Below are 21,181 nucleotides of genomic sequence, written 5' to 3'. Positions count from 1 at the left end.
GTTTGTTTGGCTTGTAGGAGAGGCGTCTGCATATGTATGTTGTGTACTGTCAGAACAAGCCCAAGTCGGAACATATCGTATCAGAGTATATTGAGACTTACTTTGAGGTGAGTACCTCTTTTTTTGATTAAGCGATCAATATTTAGTTTATTTTCACTCTATAAATGTCAGAAAATAGTGAGAATGTTACTGAAGTCAGAAATGACAATTAACAATATTACATGTTCAAAGATGAAAACCAGCAAATTCTCACACATGCTGAGCTGTAGCAAGCAAATGTTTGGGCTTTTACCTAATAGACCTAAATGATTATTCCATTATGAAAGTTGTTTTTTCTAAGTTTCTGTCATTTTTTATAATGGACCAACAGTTGCATACCAAAGATAGAGCAGTCACCTGCCACTCAGGCCTGTAGTTAATAAGCCCTTTAATATGCATGGATGTCTAACTGTTCCTGTACAATATATTACACATGGCCATGTGGGTGTCTTGTCAGATGCCATTTATTAGACACATTGTAATCAATTATATTTAATTGACAGTAAACACAACATTAAAAATCAAACAAACAGTATAATCCTGGTGATATAATGTTTTAGAGGGATTGTTAGCTGCTGTGTTTTGTGCCCTGGCTGTCATGTTGACTGGTGTCGTGTTATTGTGTCTGTCTCCGCTGTCAGGAGTTGCGGCAGCAGCTGGGCCACAGACTGCAGCTCAACGACCTGCTGATCAAACCTGTGCAGAGGATCATGAAGTACCAGCTGCTGCTCAAGGTGAAAAGCAGGGCACTGCTATGCTGTTGCACGCACGCACGTTCACTCACGGCATTGTAAACATACAAGCACGCACAAAAACCAGGCGCATCTGTTCAGGCTGCTTTCCAGCCAAAGAGGAAATTTGGCTAATTACATAATACGATTATTACTATAGGATTTAAACAATAATATGTGAAAGCCTTTGAAGATGATCGTAAAATGACATCCTTGGTATAAAACTGTGCCTAAATATAAAACTTTGCCCTTTGGCATTCAAATGAAAGATGGGTTCAACACCCATAAATACTCCTCCATATGTCCTCACCTTACTCTGAGCAGTAAACCCAGAATACTCGGGTGAACATGCTGTGTTTATTTGAGCAGGACTTCCTGAAGTATTACACCAAAGCTGGGATGGACACAGAGGAATTGGAGGTGGGTGTCCTGATTCATAAATATAAGGTTTAAAGGGATGATTTGTGTGTGCAAAGCCATACTTGTTATCAGTATTCTTTGTGACAATCTCACTATGTTTTTCTAAACAGAAAGCAGTGGAAGTGATGTGCTTTGTGCCAAAACGTTGCAATGACATGATGAATGTGGGCAGACTACAAGACTTCGAGGTACGTTTCAGGAATCTATACTATCCTTCAAAGTCTTCAAACAATTTCCCATGCCAACTATTCCGCCCAAGAATATCTAACCGTAACCACTTCCTCGGTTTATTGTATTTATCTTTGCTGTGGTATCAGGGGAAGATCACAGCCCAGGGCAAACTGCTCCAGCAAGACACCTTCACTGTGACCGAGCAGGACAGTGGCTTCTTGTCCCGAGCCAAGGAAAGACGCATCTTCCTGTTCGAGCAGCTGGTCATCTTCAGTGAGCCAATCGACAGGAAGAAAGGTTTCTCTCTCCCAGGATACATCTTTAAGAACAGCATCAAGGTGGGCTGAGCCTCAATGAATTCAGATCAGCTCCACAGGATGTTTTAGCTAAATAAAATATCCAAAAAACTATGAAGAACATTTTCCTCCCAGTTTATGAGTTACACAACAGATTGACACCACACTCATTCTATTCCGCATAAATCAGCACACGTTATGTAATCCTAGAGCAGGGACTTTTTAGAGGCTTACATTTGACAAGCAAACCGGCTCCTACAGAACTCCTACAAATTCTAATCAGATGTGATATGTTCCAGGTGAGCTGCCTGGGGGTGGAGCCCAGTGTGGAAGGAGATGACGCCCGCTTTGTGCTGACGTCCCGCAACCCCGATGGAAGTGTGGTGCGCTTCCAGTTGCAGGCCCCCTCCCCTGAGATCGGCAGGGCCTGGGTTAATGATGTGGTTCAGATCTTGGATAGCCAGCGCAACTTCCTCAACGGTCAGTCCTGGCTTAACTACACCACATCTCCCAGATCTAGAAAAAGTTTTTGATTAGTTTATGTGTTTGTTTGACCATGTAGTCTTGGCCTTTGGAAGGTTTACTCAACTTTGACCTTGCATCAGTGGTTTTTAGCATTCCTAACTTATCACCCTTTTTCTTGGTGGAAATGGACTTCGATACTCTTTAACCTCTTTTTTAATCCTTTATTTGTGCAACACGGACAACGTGCTTTACTGTAACCCCCATATATAGCATTAATATGCACTATACAAACATTTAATATAATATTTACAAAACATTATGAGTCTGCACCTCTACATAACTCATCCTGTGGGTATCCAGAAGTGGAGGCTGATGTATAAATAGATAATGAACAACATTATAGTATAACACAGTTGTACTATGCTAAATATGTCTTCATAGGAGAAGTTCATTCAAGAACCAGGTCCAAAGTTGTATTAGAGCTGTCTCTGTTCCTTTGTCTTTCAGCCTTACAGTCCCCTATTGAGTACCAGCGACGAGAGAGCAAGTCTAATAGCCTGGGTCGCAGCATGAGGCCCCTTTTGTCTGCTGCCAGTGCCCTGCGACCACACTCTTCTGCCTCCATTGACCGTCATAAGCTGCCCTCCCTTCACTCTCACAACACCTCCCTGCCCACGCTCTACCTGCCCAGCCAAGGCCAGGGCCAAGGAGCCATCGAGACATACTCACTGCGCGACGTAGGTTTCTTTAGCTGTTTCCTTCTCTGCCCTATAATGGGACACTGTTCTGCAATAACTACCCACTCATACACAGCATTTCTATTTATAAGACCCCGCCGGCCCTGCTCATCTCTTACGCTTTTTTGGCCACAGGACTAGTCTGTTGCACAAATGGGATAACAAAAACAGCAAATGGTATTGTATTGTGCACTGCGGTGTTGGTGAGTTACCTACCTGTTGTTTGCATCTGCAGCCCACTGTGGTCCAGCCAGGCCCTGCTGACTCCCACACTGTTTCTCCATCACATGTCCAACTGGGCTTCCCTGATCAAGCAAACTGTCAAACTGTGTCAAATGGGCTGTACAGACCTACCACACAAAGCGCACAGGTATTGTATATGCATGCACTTAGAGAGTAAGCTGTCTATGTCTATCTACGCCTCAATGTTACATTCAAAACGTCATTATTTTGCACATAGCTGAATGTGCGAACAGTCGTTATTCAATACAGCATTAGGAACATTAATGACAAAACAAGCCGCAGCAAGATAACCGCCAGGAAATAATGGGCATACAACATCTAACAATTAGTACAATGAGCTCATTAAGGGTAATTAAAAGATGAAAGACTTTATTAAATGGTAACCATTTGTTTAGACACATACAGTGACGGGATTTGTCGAGTCATAAGAAGAGTTATTTCTCCCCCTATTGGATGAAAAAGGAATCAATAAAAATCAAATAAATTGAAATGTATAACAATGCACTTGTTTTAGTCGGTTGAATACAAAGAAAGGAAATTCTCTCATCTCACTGTTTTGCACCAAAAAGGACATTTTCCATTTTAGGCCTGTCTGCCCTTACGCTTTGAAGTTTTAACCATCTGGGCGGTCAACAATGGGAACATCTTGTTGTTGGACTTTAAATTACCATTAGCGACGTCTCCTGTCATCATTAGGCTGTTATTCTCAGTGAGGCGGTGTTGACAGGCTAGGAGTAGCGTTCGCCACCTCTCTCTCTCTCTCTCTCTCTCTCTCTCTCTCTCTCTCTCTCTCTCTCTCTCTATGTTAATCAGGCTGGATAGACCTTGTACATAATACAACAGGAAGTCGGTTAAGCTTGCAGAGGAAGTCAGAGAGAGATGCCTATCAAAGCCACATAATCCTTTCCTATTCTTGTGCTGGGGTGAATAGATGGCACTATGGCCAATTCATTTTTCGACTGTGGCTTTAAATGAATAATTTACTCAACTGACACTGTTTGGTGTAAAAGTAAAAGAAAATACAGTTTTAGGGGGCAGTACATGGAAGTACTTTATATCTGTGTGATGAATTTTCACTCTATCCCCAGCAGAGAGCAGGAGAGGGCTGCCGTAGGGGTCAGGCTGCTGATGCTGGAAGCCAGGCTTCACTGTCGGGCCCCTTAGCTGGACGACGCCCCAGCAATCTGGCTCAGCTATCCGAGGATGACCTTTGAACTCTGTTGCCATCTGCCTCCTGGGTCAAGAGGACCACAGCGAACACCACAGCTGTGGAAACAAGAAGACTTGTCTACTGTCTGTTAATGCCAGGCTGAACCTGGTTCAGTGATTATTTCTGGAGGATACTTAAGGAACCTGAAGGAACATATGAAGGAATTATGGGCTGCTCCTGTTTTTAGAGAGCCATTCAATGGGAGGTGACTAGCTTGGCCACCTCTAACAGCACACAGTGAGATGTTTCTGGGTTCAGAGTGAAAAAACTCAAAGGACACTCAGCGCTTTTTACCTTTTTGAGAGTTTGTACATCATACTCTTCTCTCTTTCAAAGGGCAAGGGGAATATGTTTGAAGAAATATCCATTCCTAATTGGGGCGGTCACTGGAGTTACGTGTGTGCTTGAATGTATCTTTATGCAAAGATGAGTGAATGTGTTTGAGTGCATGAGAGTGTGCAAGTAGTGGCCGTGGCACCTCTTGTACCCTCTGGTAAATTTCCTTGATCAAGTTTCTTCTTCTGATTCCCCATTGTGGGACTAGTACATTTGGTCATTCCCCTGCTGACAACTGAGTTTGCTGTTTGTGTCGACAAGAATGCAAAAGGCCGAACTCTTGATGTGAACAAGCCACAAGGACTTCGCTCACTTGCATTTCAAACGAAAGGGAAGAACTTTCCTTCTTGCCACAGTGTTGGGAGCCCCTGTGTGCTCTGTTATTCCGTTTGCTTGGCCCTTGTTTGATCTGGACAAAAATAAAAGGTGTGAGGGAGCCCCTGGAGGTTCTCTGCGAGTATGACGTCACTTCTTAATACATGTTGCTCTTTGGGCAACTCCATGTTTGCGGGAAACAGTAGGTGCATTCAAAGGGACTGCAGTGCTGACCCCTGGTGATTGACTTTCTTTACAGGCCGAAGAGTGCTTGTGGTTTGGGGGGCACATGTCCTTAAAAGTGCATTGTTTAAAATAATACAAATAGTTTTTTTTAGTCCACTGTTGTCATGTCATGGCTGTGCACCATTTCTATACTTGCTGTTAGCTTTTGCCCTCATGGAATAAAAACTGTACAGTGCATACCATATAGGAAAACATTTCCACTTCTAAGATGGAGTACGGCCCAGATATGCCAAGAAGTGTTACCGTTTCAGTTGGTTAAAATGAAGGATGATATGTTGCTTGATAAACAGAGTGATGCGGGTGAATCTGCATGCTCGCTCAGACAACAGTGCCAAAAAAAGCAGCTCACCACAACGTTTCATGCTCTTACTTATTTCAGTTGGCTACAACTTACAAAACAATCGTAGATTTCTGTGTTAGTATCTTGATCGTCAACCCCTACGTGACAAAAAGAGGAGAGTATAGTCGATGAAGAAGGCTGTCCTGCTGTCAGTTCTGCTCTGTGGCCAGTAGAGGTCCCCACAAGACTTTCACTTTCAGTTGAGTTAGATCATACAGCTGCACCAAAGATCTGTAGGCCTCATATTTCAATGCTCACAATGAAGCTAAAGCTGCTCAATAATCTGTCCAAAACACCATTATTACACATGTGAGTGGAGACACCTCACAGAATCCATCTGCAGTTAATGTAAACTGGTGTGTTTTCATGGGAACTGCTGCTCGGACAGTGTTTCTTTAATACAAAATAATACCACTACAGAGAACCAAAAGCAAGGATATAAAACCAGGAGAGGGTTGGTTAATGCCATGTACGATTGAGTAGGAACTGTTGTATAATATCAAATAAAAAGTGTCTTTTTGAAACTGTGTGCAATGTTTTTTCCGCTTCTTAATCTCTAGATTAAAATAACTATACATGTAATGTCTACAGGGACCTCTCTGCTGCATTGAGGTTTTTTTTATACTGAAGGTTTTTTTAACCCCTCATGACGACTAATGATGTCATCCATATACATTCTCCTAGTGTGCTCATTTCTTATTAATGTAATTAACTATTATCAACTTATTGCTTAAGACCCAATGGAAGTCTTCAGGCTCTACTTTTGGGAGCCTCTGAAGAAGACAAAGGCAAAGCACTTGGCTTGCTGTGTCAGAAAGTTCAAACAGGATTAAAAACAAAGAGAAGAAACCCCTGGATGAGCAGACATCTGGTTGGCTGGCCTTTGAATAAAGCCCCATTCTGGGCAGTAAAGCAGGGCCGATCGTAACACGACTGTGATATATGGAGGTTGGGGACGGAGGGGGTATAAACTTTCACAAGGGTGCAAAATCAAAGGGAGTTCCTGTCACCACTGAGGGGGTCTCAGCAACAGGGGTCCCATTCACAGGGAATTCCTCTCCGGTGCCCTCTGTTGCATCTGTTGACTCAATCTTCTCCATTGAGAGAAAGAAAACACTCATTAAAAGCCACATGACTGTGAACTTGATTGCAGCAGGCGAGACAAACAACCCCATCAATGGATTGACTATTTACTTTGAGGTGTGAAAATCTTTGAACAGCCCACCATGTTAAGGCTTCTTTGGGAGCTTCTTCCTTCACACCGACAACACCATGAGCAGCATTCGTATTCTGAAAGCAATCAAATTATCATTTAAATAAAATGTTGGAACTCCGGGCGTTAGAGATTCACACATACTGAATGAGCTAAGAGGGTTAAAACCACTGACTCTCACAGTCTATCCTAGATATTTACCAAAATGTAAGAAAATAACATTATTAGAAACAGGGAATTGTTTCAGCAAGGACAATGTTTATTAAAATGTACATGCGGTCATAACCCTAATAAAGTTGTTAATAATATTTATACATAATTTACAAAGATTTGGAACATTTCAAATGTTTGCTAATCTGGAGCAACGGCGCTTCACATTACTGCTTAAGAGCAGACAAGATAAATCTGTAGATCAAAGACTTACATTTCAAAAAAGATCCCAACCTTAAAGCTCACAAATGTATGTTTTGGAATAATAATCGAATTAATAGCAACAGAAGCATATTTCCATTCTAAACCCGTTAACAAGGGCAGGAATTTTTTTTGTTTTTTACAGCAACCGTTAGCTGTTCTAAGGCATACACATATTCTGAACACAATATGGACAACATATAAAGATAAACCTTGCAGGATTTCTCTGATATCTGTCACATCCTTCTAACGATATTTACAAAATGAATGCTGACAATGTTACGATTTTTCACATCAGTTGAAATTTAAACAAATCTTAAATTGTAGAAGGCATAAAATCTGTTTTGATTCAGGGAAAATCTGTTTGTGTGGCATTACACTGCATTCAGCAAAACTCAAAATATCACTGAAAAAGGTTTCAAGTATTCTTCAAAGGTGCCTCAAATAGCACACAATTACTTTGATTAAAAATGGTCTTTAAATATATTTTTGTTGTACTAAAAGTCAAAAGTAGGGCTTTGACGAGAAGCCTTCGGGCCGCTTGATGCTCACCCTTGAGTGCAAACCTATGGCGGTAAGTGTAAGTCACACAGTCTGTTCATTGTTGGTTATTATTTTGGAATGATTTGATCACAGAGATCACTCTCTTTTGATATTGGTGAGCAGAGGGTCCGTGCTCTGTGAAGGCTGCCCAGACCGGCTCTTCCTGGTCTGGTGGGTCTTGACATGTTTGGAGAGGTGATCACTCCTCATGAACCTCTTGCCGCACTGCTGGCACCCAAAGCGCTTCTCTCCAGTGTGCGTGCGGAGGTGCCGCTGGAGCTCGTCTGAACGGGTGAAGCTTTTACCGCAAAAGAGCCAGTTGCAGATGAAGGGCCTCTCCCCGGCATGCCAGCGCAGATGTGCCTTGAGGTGAGAGGTCTTCTTATACACTTTGCCACACTCTGGGATGTGGCAGATGTGCAGTCTCTTCTTTCCGAACTCTAACCCCCCACCATTTGCCTGGCAGTTGGGGCACTTGCAGCGGCGGCAACGGCGCGTGGAGCTCAGCAGGCCCTTGGAGGTGCCTTGGAGAAGAGCAGCTATCTGGGGCTGGTGGCCCAAAACCAGCTGTCTGCCTAGGGAGAAGGGATGGTTGGCAGGGGTGGCGTTGGTTTGGGGTAGGCTCCACCACTGCTGCCCTTCGTCCACATGGCCACCAGGCAGGTGGTGCCTGGCTGAGGAGTTCTGGATGAAGCTGGGGAAGTTTTGTCCCACACTATTGTGCTGAGGATAATAGGGGCCGGTGGCCTGCGGCTGCGAAGACAGCACTTTGACAGGGGAGAGTTCGAAAGAGTAGGAAGATGGGGGTTCAGCTGGAGGGGTGAGAGGCAGCTCATGATGGTGGTGGTGGTGATGATGGGGATGATGATGATGATGGTGACCCAGACCAGGCTGCATGTGTCCCGGGAACTGCACCTTAGGTACCGTGAAGGTCATCTGGTGTGTGCTGAGGGCTGTGCTTGGCGCTATGTCGTTGCTCCAGAGCTGAAACATTCCTGATGTGGAGCTGACAGTGCTTTCGTAGGGGAACTGGGAGCCTTCTGAGCCCATAGCGCCTCCAACCTGCCAGGCCTGGCTACAGGTGGTGGCCAGGAAGGACAGGGCGTTGGGTGCTCCCTCTGGAGACGAGCTGGGCGTCCGGTCCTGAATGGTGATACACAAATAATACATCATAAGTTGTAAATCTACATTCATTTTAATGAATACATTTGTTTAATTACATGATATTAACACCTTCAGATAATGTCAATATATATAACCCAAAGAGTTTCAACAAACCAATTTTCGATTTACCTTTTGTCCTAATTGTTCAGTCTAACTTGCCTCTTTTTCTATTATCTTATTTTTTTTATTTTTACCACTAAAACAAGTTTAAGATTATGTTCACACAGATCAAGCACGTGAAGCACAATCAGTCGTGACGCACAAGATGCGGAGAAATGCAGCTAATACATCCACGTGCAAAGTGTCAAATATACAACAAACCTGTAAAAAGGTGTGTAAAAAGTTGTCAGTCCTTTGTATCGCCAGCGCAGCCATCTGTCCTCGCGCTCCTTCTCCGCGCACCTGCAACACCAACTGCGCCGAGAGGCGACGACGTGCACGGACTACAGCTCGGAGCGCAGAACAACAAGACGCGCACGTTCGGGTCTCTGTGACTGAGAGACTTTGGCAGAGTGCGCCGGGAAATCCTGCGTCATTCAAATGTCCCTCAGTCCACTACGTAAACACTTTCTCGCGTGCTCGCAGTCCAGATGATTTGGTGTGGAAGCAGCCGAGGACGCCCGTCTGAAGTTAGATGCAGAGTGGCGCGCAGTAAATCCGTGCGATCATCTCAGAAGCGCCTGAGCTGCATCTTCTCTTTATAGAGAGAAAAGATCCTCTCAACGGGGTCTCCAATATGATGCAGGAGAGCGAGTCAATAGAGAGGAGATGTGTGGGAGGAAGGGAAGGGGGGTGGGTGGGGGGGGGGGGGGACGAAGGGGTGGGCTACTCATAATTTCACTCAATTTCAACCAAATGCTGACCCCCAGAGTTGACTCCTCCTCCAATTGTTCTGAAAAAAAAGATGTTCCCTGTAATATCTACATTATAGAGTATCTGGACACCCTCATGTTTGTTCCTACTTCTTTAAGTTTCAAATAAACCCACACAACTTTATGATCCGTAAAACATTTTAAAAGTATTCACAATTAGAGTTTCAGCAACTTTTAACTTCTACATTTAGGAGCCCATTTTGCACAAGAACAAAATGCTTAGTCTGTTAAAAGATCTAAAATTAATATCGCAAGCTTAGTCAAAATATGATTCACTCAGGGAGTATTTGCATACTGCTTCAACTCTGCTGTGGGAATTCACGTGAAGATAGTAAATACATGGATATTGTATTTTTAGCAAATCAGTGATGCGGTTTTGAATTACAAAAGGTGGCCAAACTATATCATCTCAACAAATATCAAGTCAAACAAAAAGATACAAAATAATACATTTATATTTACAGGAAAGTATATAAAGTATATTTTTTGATCAAGTCAAATTTGACATTTTACAATGTGAAGATAGAGTTAATGTGCATAATTCTTCTTAAGTTATTTATTAGTAGATGAGCATAACAAATACTTATTTTTTAAATTTTTCTCTAGATGACACACTTTTTGGTTCTTAATGCTGCAGCAGGCCGCTCCCTGTTCGTTCAGGCGTGAGGCTCACTCACACTATGAAGACAGTAACAGTATTTTCCCTCACAAAGCTAATTGATAAAACTCAATCAAAGCCTCAGAGTTCTCACCAGTGGGTGACATGTCAAATAGGCTGCCCTGTGTGACATCCTCACATTTCAGAGTTCAAGTAGAGGCCGCTTCAGATCTGCTCCATTAAATGCAGATTGAGGCTTAATCTCATTCTGTAAGTCTGTTCACCATTACAATGTTAAGAGTTTAAATCCAGGCTGGGAACCTGTTTCTCATGTAAATTCCTAGTTCCTCACTTATCTACGGCTCCCTGTCTCTGGATCCCTCTGTGATCCTTAAATAAACATACCTCAAGCATGAGCCAGCCAACATTAGAAATAAATTAACAAAAAAAAGTATACTTAAAATGTAAACAGACATGCAATGGTCATTGTATTGTAATTGTTAGTCTTTACAGCTTTGAAAATAAAACAATTTAAGGCAGTAAAGATAAGCACTCAACTGTAGCATTCGGTTTGGGCCTTTCTAAAGTTATTAGTATGAAAGCAGAGCAGACAGAGTGCAACTTTCTTTATGTCCTTGACAGAGACGCCTCAGCTTGAAACAAGATGTCTCCAGACTCACAATGACGTGCTCATAGATCACACAGATTGTGTTTATTTTAGGTAAAGGCAAAACAGAGAAAATGAGTTGGAATGAAAACACGACAATAATATTTATCCATAAAAATAATTGCAAGATGTTAGACTAATTAGCCCATTATTATTTAAGCAAAAGATGCCCCTTGATGTATTATAATTGTCCAAATGTTGCCTAATGCTTCTGTCTTGATATACAAATACCAAATACATCATTTCAGAAAGGTTGAACACATGCAGGCCTGTACTGCCGTTAAAATGAGTTGACATAAATAAAATGCACTGTTTTTGTTCGATACAAATCTCCTATATGCAAATATTAATATGTGTGATGTAACTCCAATAGCATTGAGGTAAATAGTCTAATTCCTAATTAAATTGAACATTTAGGATGAAAGAAAACAGTAGTAAAGGAAAAGAGAGTGGAGGACTTGGAAATAGCAGTGTGTCTTGTAGGCAGAGGTATACTGTTATGTCTCCGGTTTATTACGGAGCAGAAGTTGTTAATTACCCTGATTCTTATTTCCTGTCCCCTCTCCCCCACCCCACCCCACCCCCACTGTACTGCCTCCCAGATGAGTGGCTTTGAAGTGCAAAGTACTCTCTCCTCACTTTGAACTGTGAAAACAATGCTCATGTGGTGGTGCTTACCTTCCCCATGTTACCTCATTTAAATAGACCTGGATACGGCTTCCACAGTTTTCAAGGGAAAACTCATTCCAGAGAAAGAGGTCCCTGTGTTCATTAAACAGCTGGTGAGATTGCTAGTAATCAGGTCCGCTCCGTCATACATTACATGGCTGCTCCGACTGGGTGGCTACCAGAAAATCCAACTTCCAAACTATCGCAGGCTAAATCCCAACAAGGCGATGCAGACACTCTCAAGCACCAATTTCTGAACAGAAAATACATCCAAGAAAAACAGAACACGCGTTAAAACTCAAGAGGACTTTTAGTGATGGTGTAATAATCTGAAATCTCCTTTTTTTAGTCCTTTTGCTCGTTGTAAAAAACAAATGGTGCTGTTTTTGTTGCATACATTATCTTACTCTTAAACTCAGAACGTAGAATATTCAAGTGGCTACTCAAGCTGTTTTTATCATGCCTGCGGGGCAGTTTAAAAGTCCCAGATCACTAAATTGTCCCAGCTGTCTTGACCATCTGCACTCAAAAAGGACGACCATAGAGGAGAGCGAGCGGCTTTTGTACTGGTGGCCGTGTTAAGAAGCCAATTTTACAGCACCGTGCTGACTCAATGGCTCTCATGTGACAAATGTGGCCTAATGGATGAGACAGACAGCATGTTAAAGACTTCTGCCAACTGTAGTGCTTCACTCTTTAACCATTCAACTGCAAGACAGGACAAGATGGGGGGTGGTAGGGGGGGGGGGGGGGATTAGCATGACACTTAGTTGCATTGGGATGAGGAGCAACACCAACAGCTGGACTTTACAGTGCTACAACATGATACCTCATTCAGGAGTCTCTTTCCTGTTTCCTATTGAGTTAGAAATGTATGGGTCTGTTTATGAGTGTTTGAGAAGGAGTGGTAGATAGATTGATGTTTAGAGTCACGCATATTGATAAGGTGTATCTCATTTTATGAGCCTATTGATCAGTGGGGCATTGGAGAATTTGTCAATCATGAATCATGATGCTATGTTGAAACTTGTCACTTCAGTCACATTAGTTCAGTTGTGCCGCGTCATCTGTGCAGATACATGTCCTCCTCCTCCATCAGTGAACATTGTGGAGACGGAACACTGTGAAAGCCCACTTGCACTCACCTTGCTTCCTGTCAGTTCATTCAGAAATTTAATTTAAACTCAACTAACATAAAAATTACTTCTGCGCCTAGCATCTTTCAACATATATTATTTTGTTCGAAGTTCCATTATTAATTTTCTAAGAGATGGAAAAACAAACTTCTTCTGCTACCAATGACACAGATGCGATGCAATGTTTAATGAATCCAGGAGGACTACCTCAATTAAAATCAGTTATTCAAAACGTATATTTTCAATATATACGTTCAGTAATCATAAATCCATAATTAATGAGTACATTTTAGGTTTCACTCACATCATTTTTTATTTTCATTTATTTGCTAACTAAATAAACTGGGAAATTATAACACGCCTGATCAGGATCTAAGAAAAATTAAACAACAAATCGCAGAACTGCAATGTTTTTACATTACTACTCAAGTATCTTGATCTCGCAGCAGAGTTCTGTGAGGATTCCCACCCCTGTACCACAGTTTACATTGCTAGGTGTGTGAGACGTAGAAATCTATAATAATTCCCTCATCTCTTGTCCATTAGCATGTACGAAATCCCCAAAATCTCCAGTCTTGGGCAGACAGCACACATCTCCGCTTGAGAAAACTTTTATCAATACCAAGAGCACTTGAAGTTTGTTTGCATTTTGTTTTCCAGCACTCTTAACAACTTCAGAAGTCAGATCACAGGAGTATCTGATCAAAGCGCTTCGTGGTTAGTTCTGGAAACACAGGAGTGCTACGCCACGCTTTGATACTCCACATCAATATTTCAATTCAACAATCACTTGACATGCACCCATACTCCCAGAGACGAAAGACGGAGGGGGAGAGAGAGAAATCCAAGGAAGATGGAGGTGAAGTATATAAAAGAAATGGATTGAAGAAATTGCTGCCTTCTTCACCTTTAGTGGCAATAAGATTAACTGAGATGCTCTTTACACAATAAGAATGTAGTCTAATATACTCACATCTTGAATATGTCAGCCCAACTTTGTGTCACAAAAAGAAATCTCAAAACTGTGAGCTTTTTGTTTAATAGACTCACAATAACTTCACCTAGATCTATATATCAGTGCTGAAGCTGAAATACTCATCACAGACTGGAAATCTGAGCGCAGGATGTTTCATGTTTTATCAAAGGAAAGTCATACAGGAACTCTGTAGTGATAAAGATGGATACAGTCCATCTGCCAATGTCACTTTCATAGTGATTCATAATCATTTCATCATCTTGACAGGAAATGACATGCTTTGAAGGATTCAGCCTATAAAATATGGCGTTTGATCTGAAAAGGAGAGACTTGTCGCATGAAAAGATGTGTAGTCAATCAAGAGATAATATGTGACACTGCTAGTAAAGCCTCAAGTGTGGGTTACAGCACACTGTAACTAAACAGAGTCATTTCATTTACTGCTAGCCAAAGGACTAGTTCAACATTTTTGGGCAATACACTTATTCGCTTTCTTGACGAAAGTTAGATGAGCGGATTCGTACCACTGTTCTAGTAATATAGTCTATGTTATATCTATTATATTTGTTAATACATTTTTCAACACAATTTAATCTCCATATTTGTGGTATATGTATATTTATTTTATTTAACCTGTACATAATAACTATTTGTTTGTCTGCTTAGCTTCTCAGTCTTTGTTTGGTTGTATGTCTACATTTGTATCTAGACAGATTAAAATTCCTTATACCTCTTCTTTAACACACTTGGCTAATGGTGTTAATTGCTGTTTAATAAAAGACACCGACAGTGTGTCTGTCAGTTGTCTGACATCCTATCTGAATTTCCTGTTGGTGCCCACTGTCACAGCCTTTCCGAGCCCGATACGTTTATGTTAATACATATCCCCAACACAACATTTAAAATTAATGATAACTAATTTACCAGGAAAATAAATATTGTTTATTCATAGGGTTTGCTGTGTAAACTCCCTTAAAAGATGAATTCCCTACAATTGCCTGTCTGTACAATGCCACATAAAATGAATAATAAAAAAGCAAACGCAGAGACAAAAGAAAAAAAGAAACAATGGAATTATCAATCATGAAGCGTCTCCATACGCATTAGGACAAAGATGAACAGAGGTAAATAATTAGCTGTAACACTTGACAATATCATTTACAGCCATCAATTCAATGTGGGTATTGTAGCATGCAGGGACCCTTGCCAATTGATCTTATAGCTTTGTTCAGTGGCTGTGAGAGATGTGAGCACCTGTCACAGTGATACCAGCGTCTGATCTAAACTACTGTACTCAGATGGGACTGACTCCAGAAGGAAATAGGAATAAAATCACACCAGTTATCAAAAGAATGGATTCTCTGATGTTCTGTATGCTCATGTTTAACATCACAGGAGAAAACGACTGTGTAGAATATTATTGTTGTGTACGCAGAAGGCCTAGTGGCAAAAGCTATGGATCCCATTTCATAAATATTACCCAGGAAGCCCCGACAGGGGAAGAGGGACTCGCGTCAGTACAGTAACCGGATCTCATGGCAAGGCTCCAGCTGAAATCGAAAATTCAAAGCAGGAGCAGAGATACAAGGGCTACATGTGCAGAGGAGTGCCGCACAGCCAGAGCAGTAGATTTATTTGTAAACGTACGCTTGTGATGCCACTATCTGTTAAGCCCCTCCGTCAGCTCAGCCTGCGTAATATGAGGGGAAGTGTCACCCTGTCACCACCATGCCAGGGATCAGCCGGCTGTTTGTGTGTACTGTGAGCCAAGCCAAGCTTTGAGAAGGAGGGGAGAAAATGACACGGAGGCTCTTTCATCTAATCCGTGTGGTGTAATTTGCACCTCAGTAAATTTAATTGATGACTACTGATCAAATACTTGCCTTTGAAAATAAAATCTTTGGGATTGTTATTTTCCCCTTCAACCTGCAAAAAGAATTCTTAATGCACCTGATGAGAGGTTTCTCACTGATGGATCAGCTTTTGAGAGTTTGAACTTTGGTACAGTATATTGAGCAATTAACCGCAGAGCTGTACAAAATTCATTAAGCAAAGACATAGACTTCTCTTTCTTTGGCACGCAGCAGTAGCATATGCACCTTGGTTCTGTGTCTACGGCTTCCTCCAGAGATCCAACCTGAGCATCAATGTCATTCAGACAAATGGATAGTGACAGGCCGAGCTTATCAGTGTCAACGTCAGGCTGCTCTCCGGGACTTTGATTCCGCACTTTTCCCACAGCTGAACAGAAGGCTGTGCTTTGCAAAACAAACCAACAAACAGGGAACCTGAAGAGTGTGATGAAAGAGTAAACAACACGGCCCGGTAACATGCCCCACAACCATGACACTTCCTAAGTAGGTTACCGTGGAGGGTAACCCAATTTAACACATGTGTCTGATTGCAGTCAGAACATGCTGAGCACTTCAGGAAGTTCACACTGGCCCGGCAGAGTGAGGATGATGAAGATTGATCAGTCTCAGGACTTTGGCCTTGAAAAATCAAATGGGCCCACTACTAATGCCCTTGCACGGGTACAAAGCAGTTCATTATCAAGAAAAATTATAGGGAGTCAATCTATTGATGTTGCCTAACTAATTGTAAAGCAGGGGATTCAAAAGCAGATGTTGCATTTCAAAGCAGTTGTGAGCAAGGAGACAGGTTATGATTTATGCTAAAATGTGTGGCTTCAAAGCGTCGAACGCGGCTTCTAAACAAATTGAACAAGTCAAGCGCTATTCACCCAGGACCAGGAGGGAGCCCGGCGCATGTAGATCAGAGGCGCACGGCTGCCGCTTGTAATATCACTCAGTGGAGGAGGGGTCCCACTGGGGGAAGCAGCACAGAGAGGCTAACACTGAGCACTGCTCGCACAGAGAGGAATTATGTACGAATGCAGCTGCAACACCTGCGCAGAAACTACTCCCCCCTCCCCTCCTTCTACCCTTCTGGAGCATCATCCACGCAGGGGGAGTGGAGAGGGGTGGGCAGCACCTTGAGACTTGACATCCTTTCTGTGCATGGCACTATTATTTGGGAGGAGATTGCAGAGTTGGTGGAAGATACGGGGCCTATGTCAACATAGTGATGCAATTTTAGTAAACATGGATAAAACCGGGTTACTTGTTGGGAAGATTGGTGGAGGGGGTTTAAAATGTGTTTATCCCTGTTGTCTTCCAAATGAGGCAGGCTGTGTGAAATGTCTTTGGGAGATCATAACTGACTGGACTCACCTCTGGCCAAGGTTACTGATTTGGAGAAATATTAATAAGGTTTTACAATAAGTAGGAATTATGGATTCTAATCATAATTTAACATTTGATTAATTGTTTTCTGTGTAAAAATATACATTTACAAGATTTAATATTGTCATTAATGATACATCCTCTGTAACGAATGACGAAAATGGTGTTAAGGATTGGTTTATCATCCTGAACTTTACATTACAGAAGTGTTCCTCCTTGTTGATGCTGCCATACATACAAAAAGACAGACAGCACGGACTCATTTTTCCGTCTGTTTTCTTCTATTTGATGCTGCCTAAATTGGGACGGGAGAAACGAATTGCTAAATTTTTAATTAACTTCATAACATCTGCACTTGTGCTTTGAGAGAGCAGCGAGATTTCCTTTTAACCTATTCCAGCACATTTGCACACCAAGGTAAATCTTGATGCTGGCACTCTTACAGAAAGGAGGAAAAAAAAAAAAAAAAAAAAAAAATCAAAAATGGAAATGAACTCTCACTTGTGTGTGCAGATCAAAGAGGCAAAATTATTCAACTTTTTGCCATTGCTTGATCTTCAAAAAAGAAGAGAGGAAAAAGTAGAGGAGATCTAGATGGATGAATCAGTTTGAGTTAGTGTTCTTCAGTTGTTTTATGAGCTTTCCTTTTTTCATCTGGTGCGTTTACTTGTACTTCATCCTGTCCTGTGCTGTGCTGTTTCATTGTGAAGGTTAACACATGCATGTGCTTATGTGTTGACTACACTCCAAAGCTTTCTTTTTTAAAAGAATTGGATTTCCTCCACTCTCTCTCGCTCTCAATTAATTGTACTACTTAAGTATTTAAGTTCTGGTATTTCTCTGGAAAGAAATACCTATTAAGACTGAACAAATATAGTTAAATATTTATTTTCTAGAGAGAAAAGAAATGTAACCAATGGTATGAATGCATCAAAATAACTCATCATCGTTTTGACCAGGTATTCGTGTATTGATGACCAAAAAAAGTCCCAGTGACACTATTAACCTTTAATACGCAATAATTCGTTAAATGTCAATACAGTCTTTTCATACCTACATCACTGTACGCTCGTGCTGCTCGTTCGCTCTGCTGATAAAGACCAAACATTGTGCTTCTGGTAATGCTGAAATGACAATTACTTTTCATGGGCTTTCTCCTGTCTTGGATATTGCAGCAATAATTTTGTGACGAATAGCTTTTGCACAATGTCACCTCTCTGCTGTAAAAGTGCTACGTAACTGAAAGAGAATAGTATTGCTTCCCTTTGCACATGTGTAATTTGAATGCAAATTTAATCAATCACTTCGACAGATTTGATCCACTCCCCTCAACATGTTTCACCCAAATGAAAACTAAATCTGTTTTACCACACGTGCAGCAGACAGTTCGACGCTTCCCCACTAGAGAGGGCTGTTGATGAAGCAGCACAAGTAGCTGAAAGATACTTTCTGTTACGGGAGAATTCAGGATCACGTCTCTACAGAAGGCCAACATTTACAATTTCACATGTGGATTTTAAGGAAGGAGGAGATTGACTTATAATTTGCTTAAAGTCAGCAGAATTGTGACTTCTGGTAGTTTTGTATACCTTCCCCTCTGCTATTACAGTGTTTCCAGTCAGGTCAGGACTCTATGAAATTGGAGGCAGGTGAGTCCCCCCCGCCCCCCCCCCCCCCCCCCCCATCTGCACGGGCAGTCCTGACTGATGTGATATCACAGCACACCAAAGCTCCTCTAACAAATCTCCCTTTGATACAGCACACACAATGGTGTCTCTATAGGAACCCCCTTGCCTCTGTCTGTGTGTGTGGTGTGTGTGTGTGTGTGTGTGTGTGTGTGTGTGTGTGTGTGTGTGTGTGTGTGTGTGTGTGTGTGTGTGTGTGTGCGTGTGGGTGTGGGGGAGGGGGGGGGTTAGTCTCACACAGAAAAGAAAAGAAAAATGGCAGAGCAAAAAAAAAAAAGACAAAAAACGGCTAAATAAGACAAAGCTGGTTCTGGATTTAGAGGGAATGAATGTGGTGCATTTTCTTTTACCGTCTCCCTCCACAAGAGGACACTGCTTCCATATTGGATCTTGTACGCTGTCACCAATTCAGCCTTTCTCCTGTTTCTTTATTTTTTTGTCCTCTGCATGGTTGCAACATTTAGACCTGTATCGGTTGATAAGTAGACCAGTTGCACTTTTCTGATCTGTATTTATTCTAAATAATACATTTGTATAACACTTTGTTAAAACAAACAAGTCAAGGTCACACTGACATGATATAAAGCAACGCACTGGCTAAATCTTCTGGTTTGTTTCTTTTATGAAAAGGAAAATATACTATGGAAATCAAGAAAGCAATCATTTATTATTATATTATATCATGGTATTTTGTTATACATAAACAGAGTCATGTGTAACTAAACTGTAGTAACTCTTGACAAAATAAATGCAAGTTGCACTTAACCAAGGAACTGATGTTGGTACAGAACAGGATTACCGTTGCTCTTCCTGAAGTTTCCTGTGATTTTTGGCTATAGAAGTAAAATGGACTCAACAGAAATGACCCGGTCTTGATGAAATCTGAGTACCTCAGACAGATACAAAACTGCTCAGTAGCATTTCTATTTTTAAGGAAATCTCTTGATTAATAAAGCTCCCACAAAACATTATTGCTCCTATCTATACCATAAGGCCTGTGACAGTAAGATTTCTTGTTATCCGGTGTTTGAGAAAATCATACAATCGGCAGCTCTGGCATTTTCCCTGTTGACTTCTTGCATTTTGTTTGCAAAGCATGACAACTTGAGCTTGATAAGGTTAATTGACCGCAACGATCATACAAGGCTCATGTTCATGGATATTTAATGTGCTTTTAACACAATTTTTCAAAGTTTGCTTGAAAGAAAACGTGCATATTCTAATGTCCATGAATGGATTTAAGCTTTTTTTTTCAGATTTGTGAGATTGAGGACAGTGTTCTTTCAGCTTCACTCATCGACTGGTTCACCCTGGCAATGTGTTTCCTCTCATATATAATTTACACAAAGCATCTGTCAAAGCAAATGTGACAAAACCACAACCTCAACCTGGTGGTAGAGACCTAAATTAATCTTATGTAAATGATATGCATCTGGATACAGTGTTTGACACAATGTACGCTTTCAACTAAATGTGAAATGTATTTGTAAAAATACACAACAAAGCCTTTGAGGCCTGTTTTGGGAGCATCTGGCCAGTGAGCTGACAAGTGTGTGTCTTGTTGGACTGTCCTGCGTCCTGCTACCCCTGCAGAAGGACTTCTACCTGCAAAAACATACAAAGTCTCCTTTGTTTGCTCAAGAATTAAGATGAATCTGCACATCATTGTACAACATCTCTACACCTAAACACTGTATTTGACATTCAGCTGTAATATATGTTGGTTTGCCCGTGTAATCTTTCAAGCCTGTTGTATATCGCTCATCATGCGTGTGTGTAATCATAATACATTTGACCTGACTCAAAGCAGAAAAGAAATCTTAATTTATTACTGTTTGTTGATTTACTTCTTTCTACGAGAAATTGACGTGTATTGCTGCTCTAGTCACTTGTAAGTTGATCAGTCCAAAGGCCTCGTCAGTATAAGTATACCTTGCATTGATCAAGATCACTAATAACTATACAACGATCATATCAGTGTGGTCTAGCAAGCTATGACTTTTGTTCAAAGACCCAGCAAATGTGTTGCGCTTTTATATGTATCAGTGTTTGCAGAGCTCCTTTCTTGAGCTATTGACATGTGTAAAAAAAATCAGGAGATCCTTAACGCAGCCAGTGAGGTGGGGGGCCCAGGCTCTTGGCTTTGTCTGCCTGTTGAGTGGGGCCATCAGATAACAGCCAGGACAATGGTGCTCCATTCTGAGGACTTTCTTAAAATGAGCAGGAAGCCGCGATGAGTGCCGAGTGCAGGCTTCTGGTGGACTCCCTGGGGTCCGCTCAGCCCTGACGAAGCACGCCACCGCTGAATGGCTGTAGAGCATGAGAGGAAATGAGAAGCTAGTGGCCACCCAGCTGGTGCCACGGGTGCCCTTTGATGCTAAATAAGTATGGATGGGCACAAGGGAAAGGTGATGCATGAAATATGGTGACATAATACATTATAGAGGCTGATC

General features: G+C 41.6%; 2 protein-coding genes across 3 annotated transcripts in view; one reads left to right on the top strand and one right to left on the bottom strand.

The window, feature by feature from the left end:
• The window catches only part of arhgef25a (Rho guanine nucleotide exchange factor (GEF) 25a), a 29,095-nt gene extending 23,042 nt beyond the window's left edge, over positions 1-6,053 (top strand). Inside the window, exons 8-16 of one of the 2 annotated variants that reach the window (XM_034538374.1) lie at positions 18-107; positions 681-773; positions 1,140-1,190; positions 1,301-1,378; positions 1,508-1,699; positions 1,957-2,137; positions 2,630-2,859; positions 3,095-3,229; positions 4,194-6,053. In XM_034538374.1, the coding sequence (XP_034394265.1) occupies positions 18-107; positions 681-773; positions 1,140-1,190; positions 1,301-1,378; positions 1,508-1,699; positions 1,957-2,137; positions 2,630-2,859; positions 3,095-3,229; positions 4,194-4,316 (1,173 nt within the window). In that variant the 3' untranslated portion in view covers positions 4,317-6,053. Of the gene's footprint in view, positions 1-17; positions 108-680; positions 774-1,139; positions 1,191-1,300; positions 1,379-1,507; positions 1,700-1,956; positions 2,138-2,629; positions 2,860-3,094; positions 3,230-4,190 lie in introns of both variants that reach the window. The other variant, XM_034538372.1, reaches the window with a different exon arrangement.
• Positions 6,054-7,812: 1,759 nt separating this feature from the next.
• sp5l (Sp5 transcription factor-like) lies at positions 7,813-9,255 on the bottom strand. The gene is made up of 2 exons (XM_034537739.1): positions 9,202-9,255; positions 7,813-8,859 (listed from the first exon to the last, which is right to left on the bottom strand). Exons 1-2 carry the CDS (start codon positions 9,253-9,255, stop codon positions 7,813-7,815), a joined length of 1,101 nt encoding a protein of 366 aa, XP_034393630.1.
• Positions 9,256-21,181: the final 11,926 nt, after the last annotated feature.

Source organism: Cyclopterus lumpus, chromosome 7 (genome assembly GCF_009769545.1).
Source record: "Cyclopterus lumpus isolate fCycLum1 chromosome 7, fCycLum1.pri, whole genome shotgun sequence".
NCBI classification, from domain to species: domain Eukaryota; kingdom Metazoa; phylum Chordata; class Actinopteri; order Perciformes; family Cyclopteridae; genus Cyclopterus; species Cyclopterus lumpus.
This window is presented reverse-complemented; position numbering and strand designations above follow the sequence as displayed.

What these genes read in the sequence shown, in the direction of transcription:
- sp5l (XM_034537739.1), bottom strand. Translation starts at nt 9,255, where the DNA reads ATGGCTGCGCTGGCGATACAAAGGACTGACAACTTTTTACACACCTTT. An exon ending in TTTTACACACCTTTTTACAG is followed by an intron (nt 8,860 to 9,201) that starts GTTTGTTGTATA and finishes ATCACCATTCAG; the next exon opens with GACCGGACGCCCAGCTCGTC.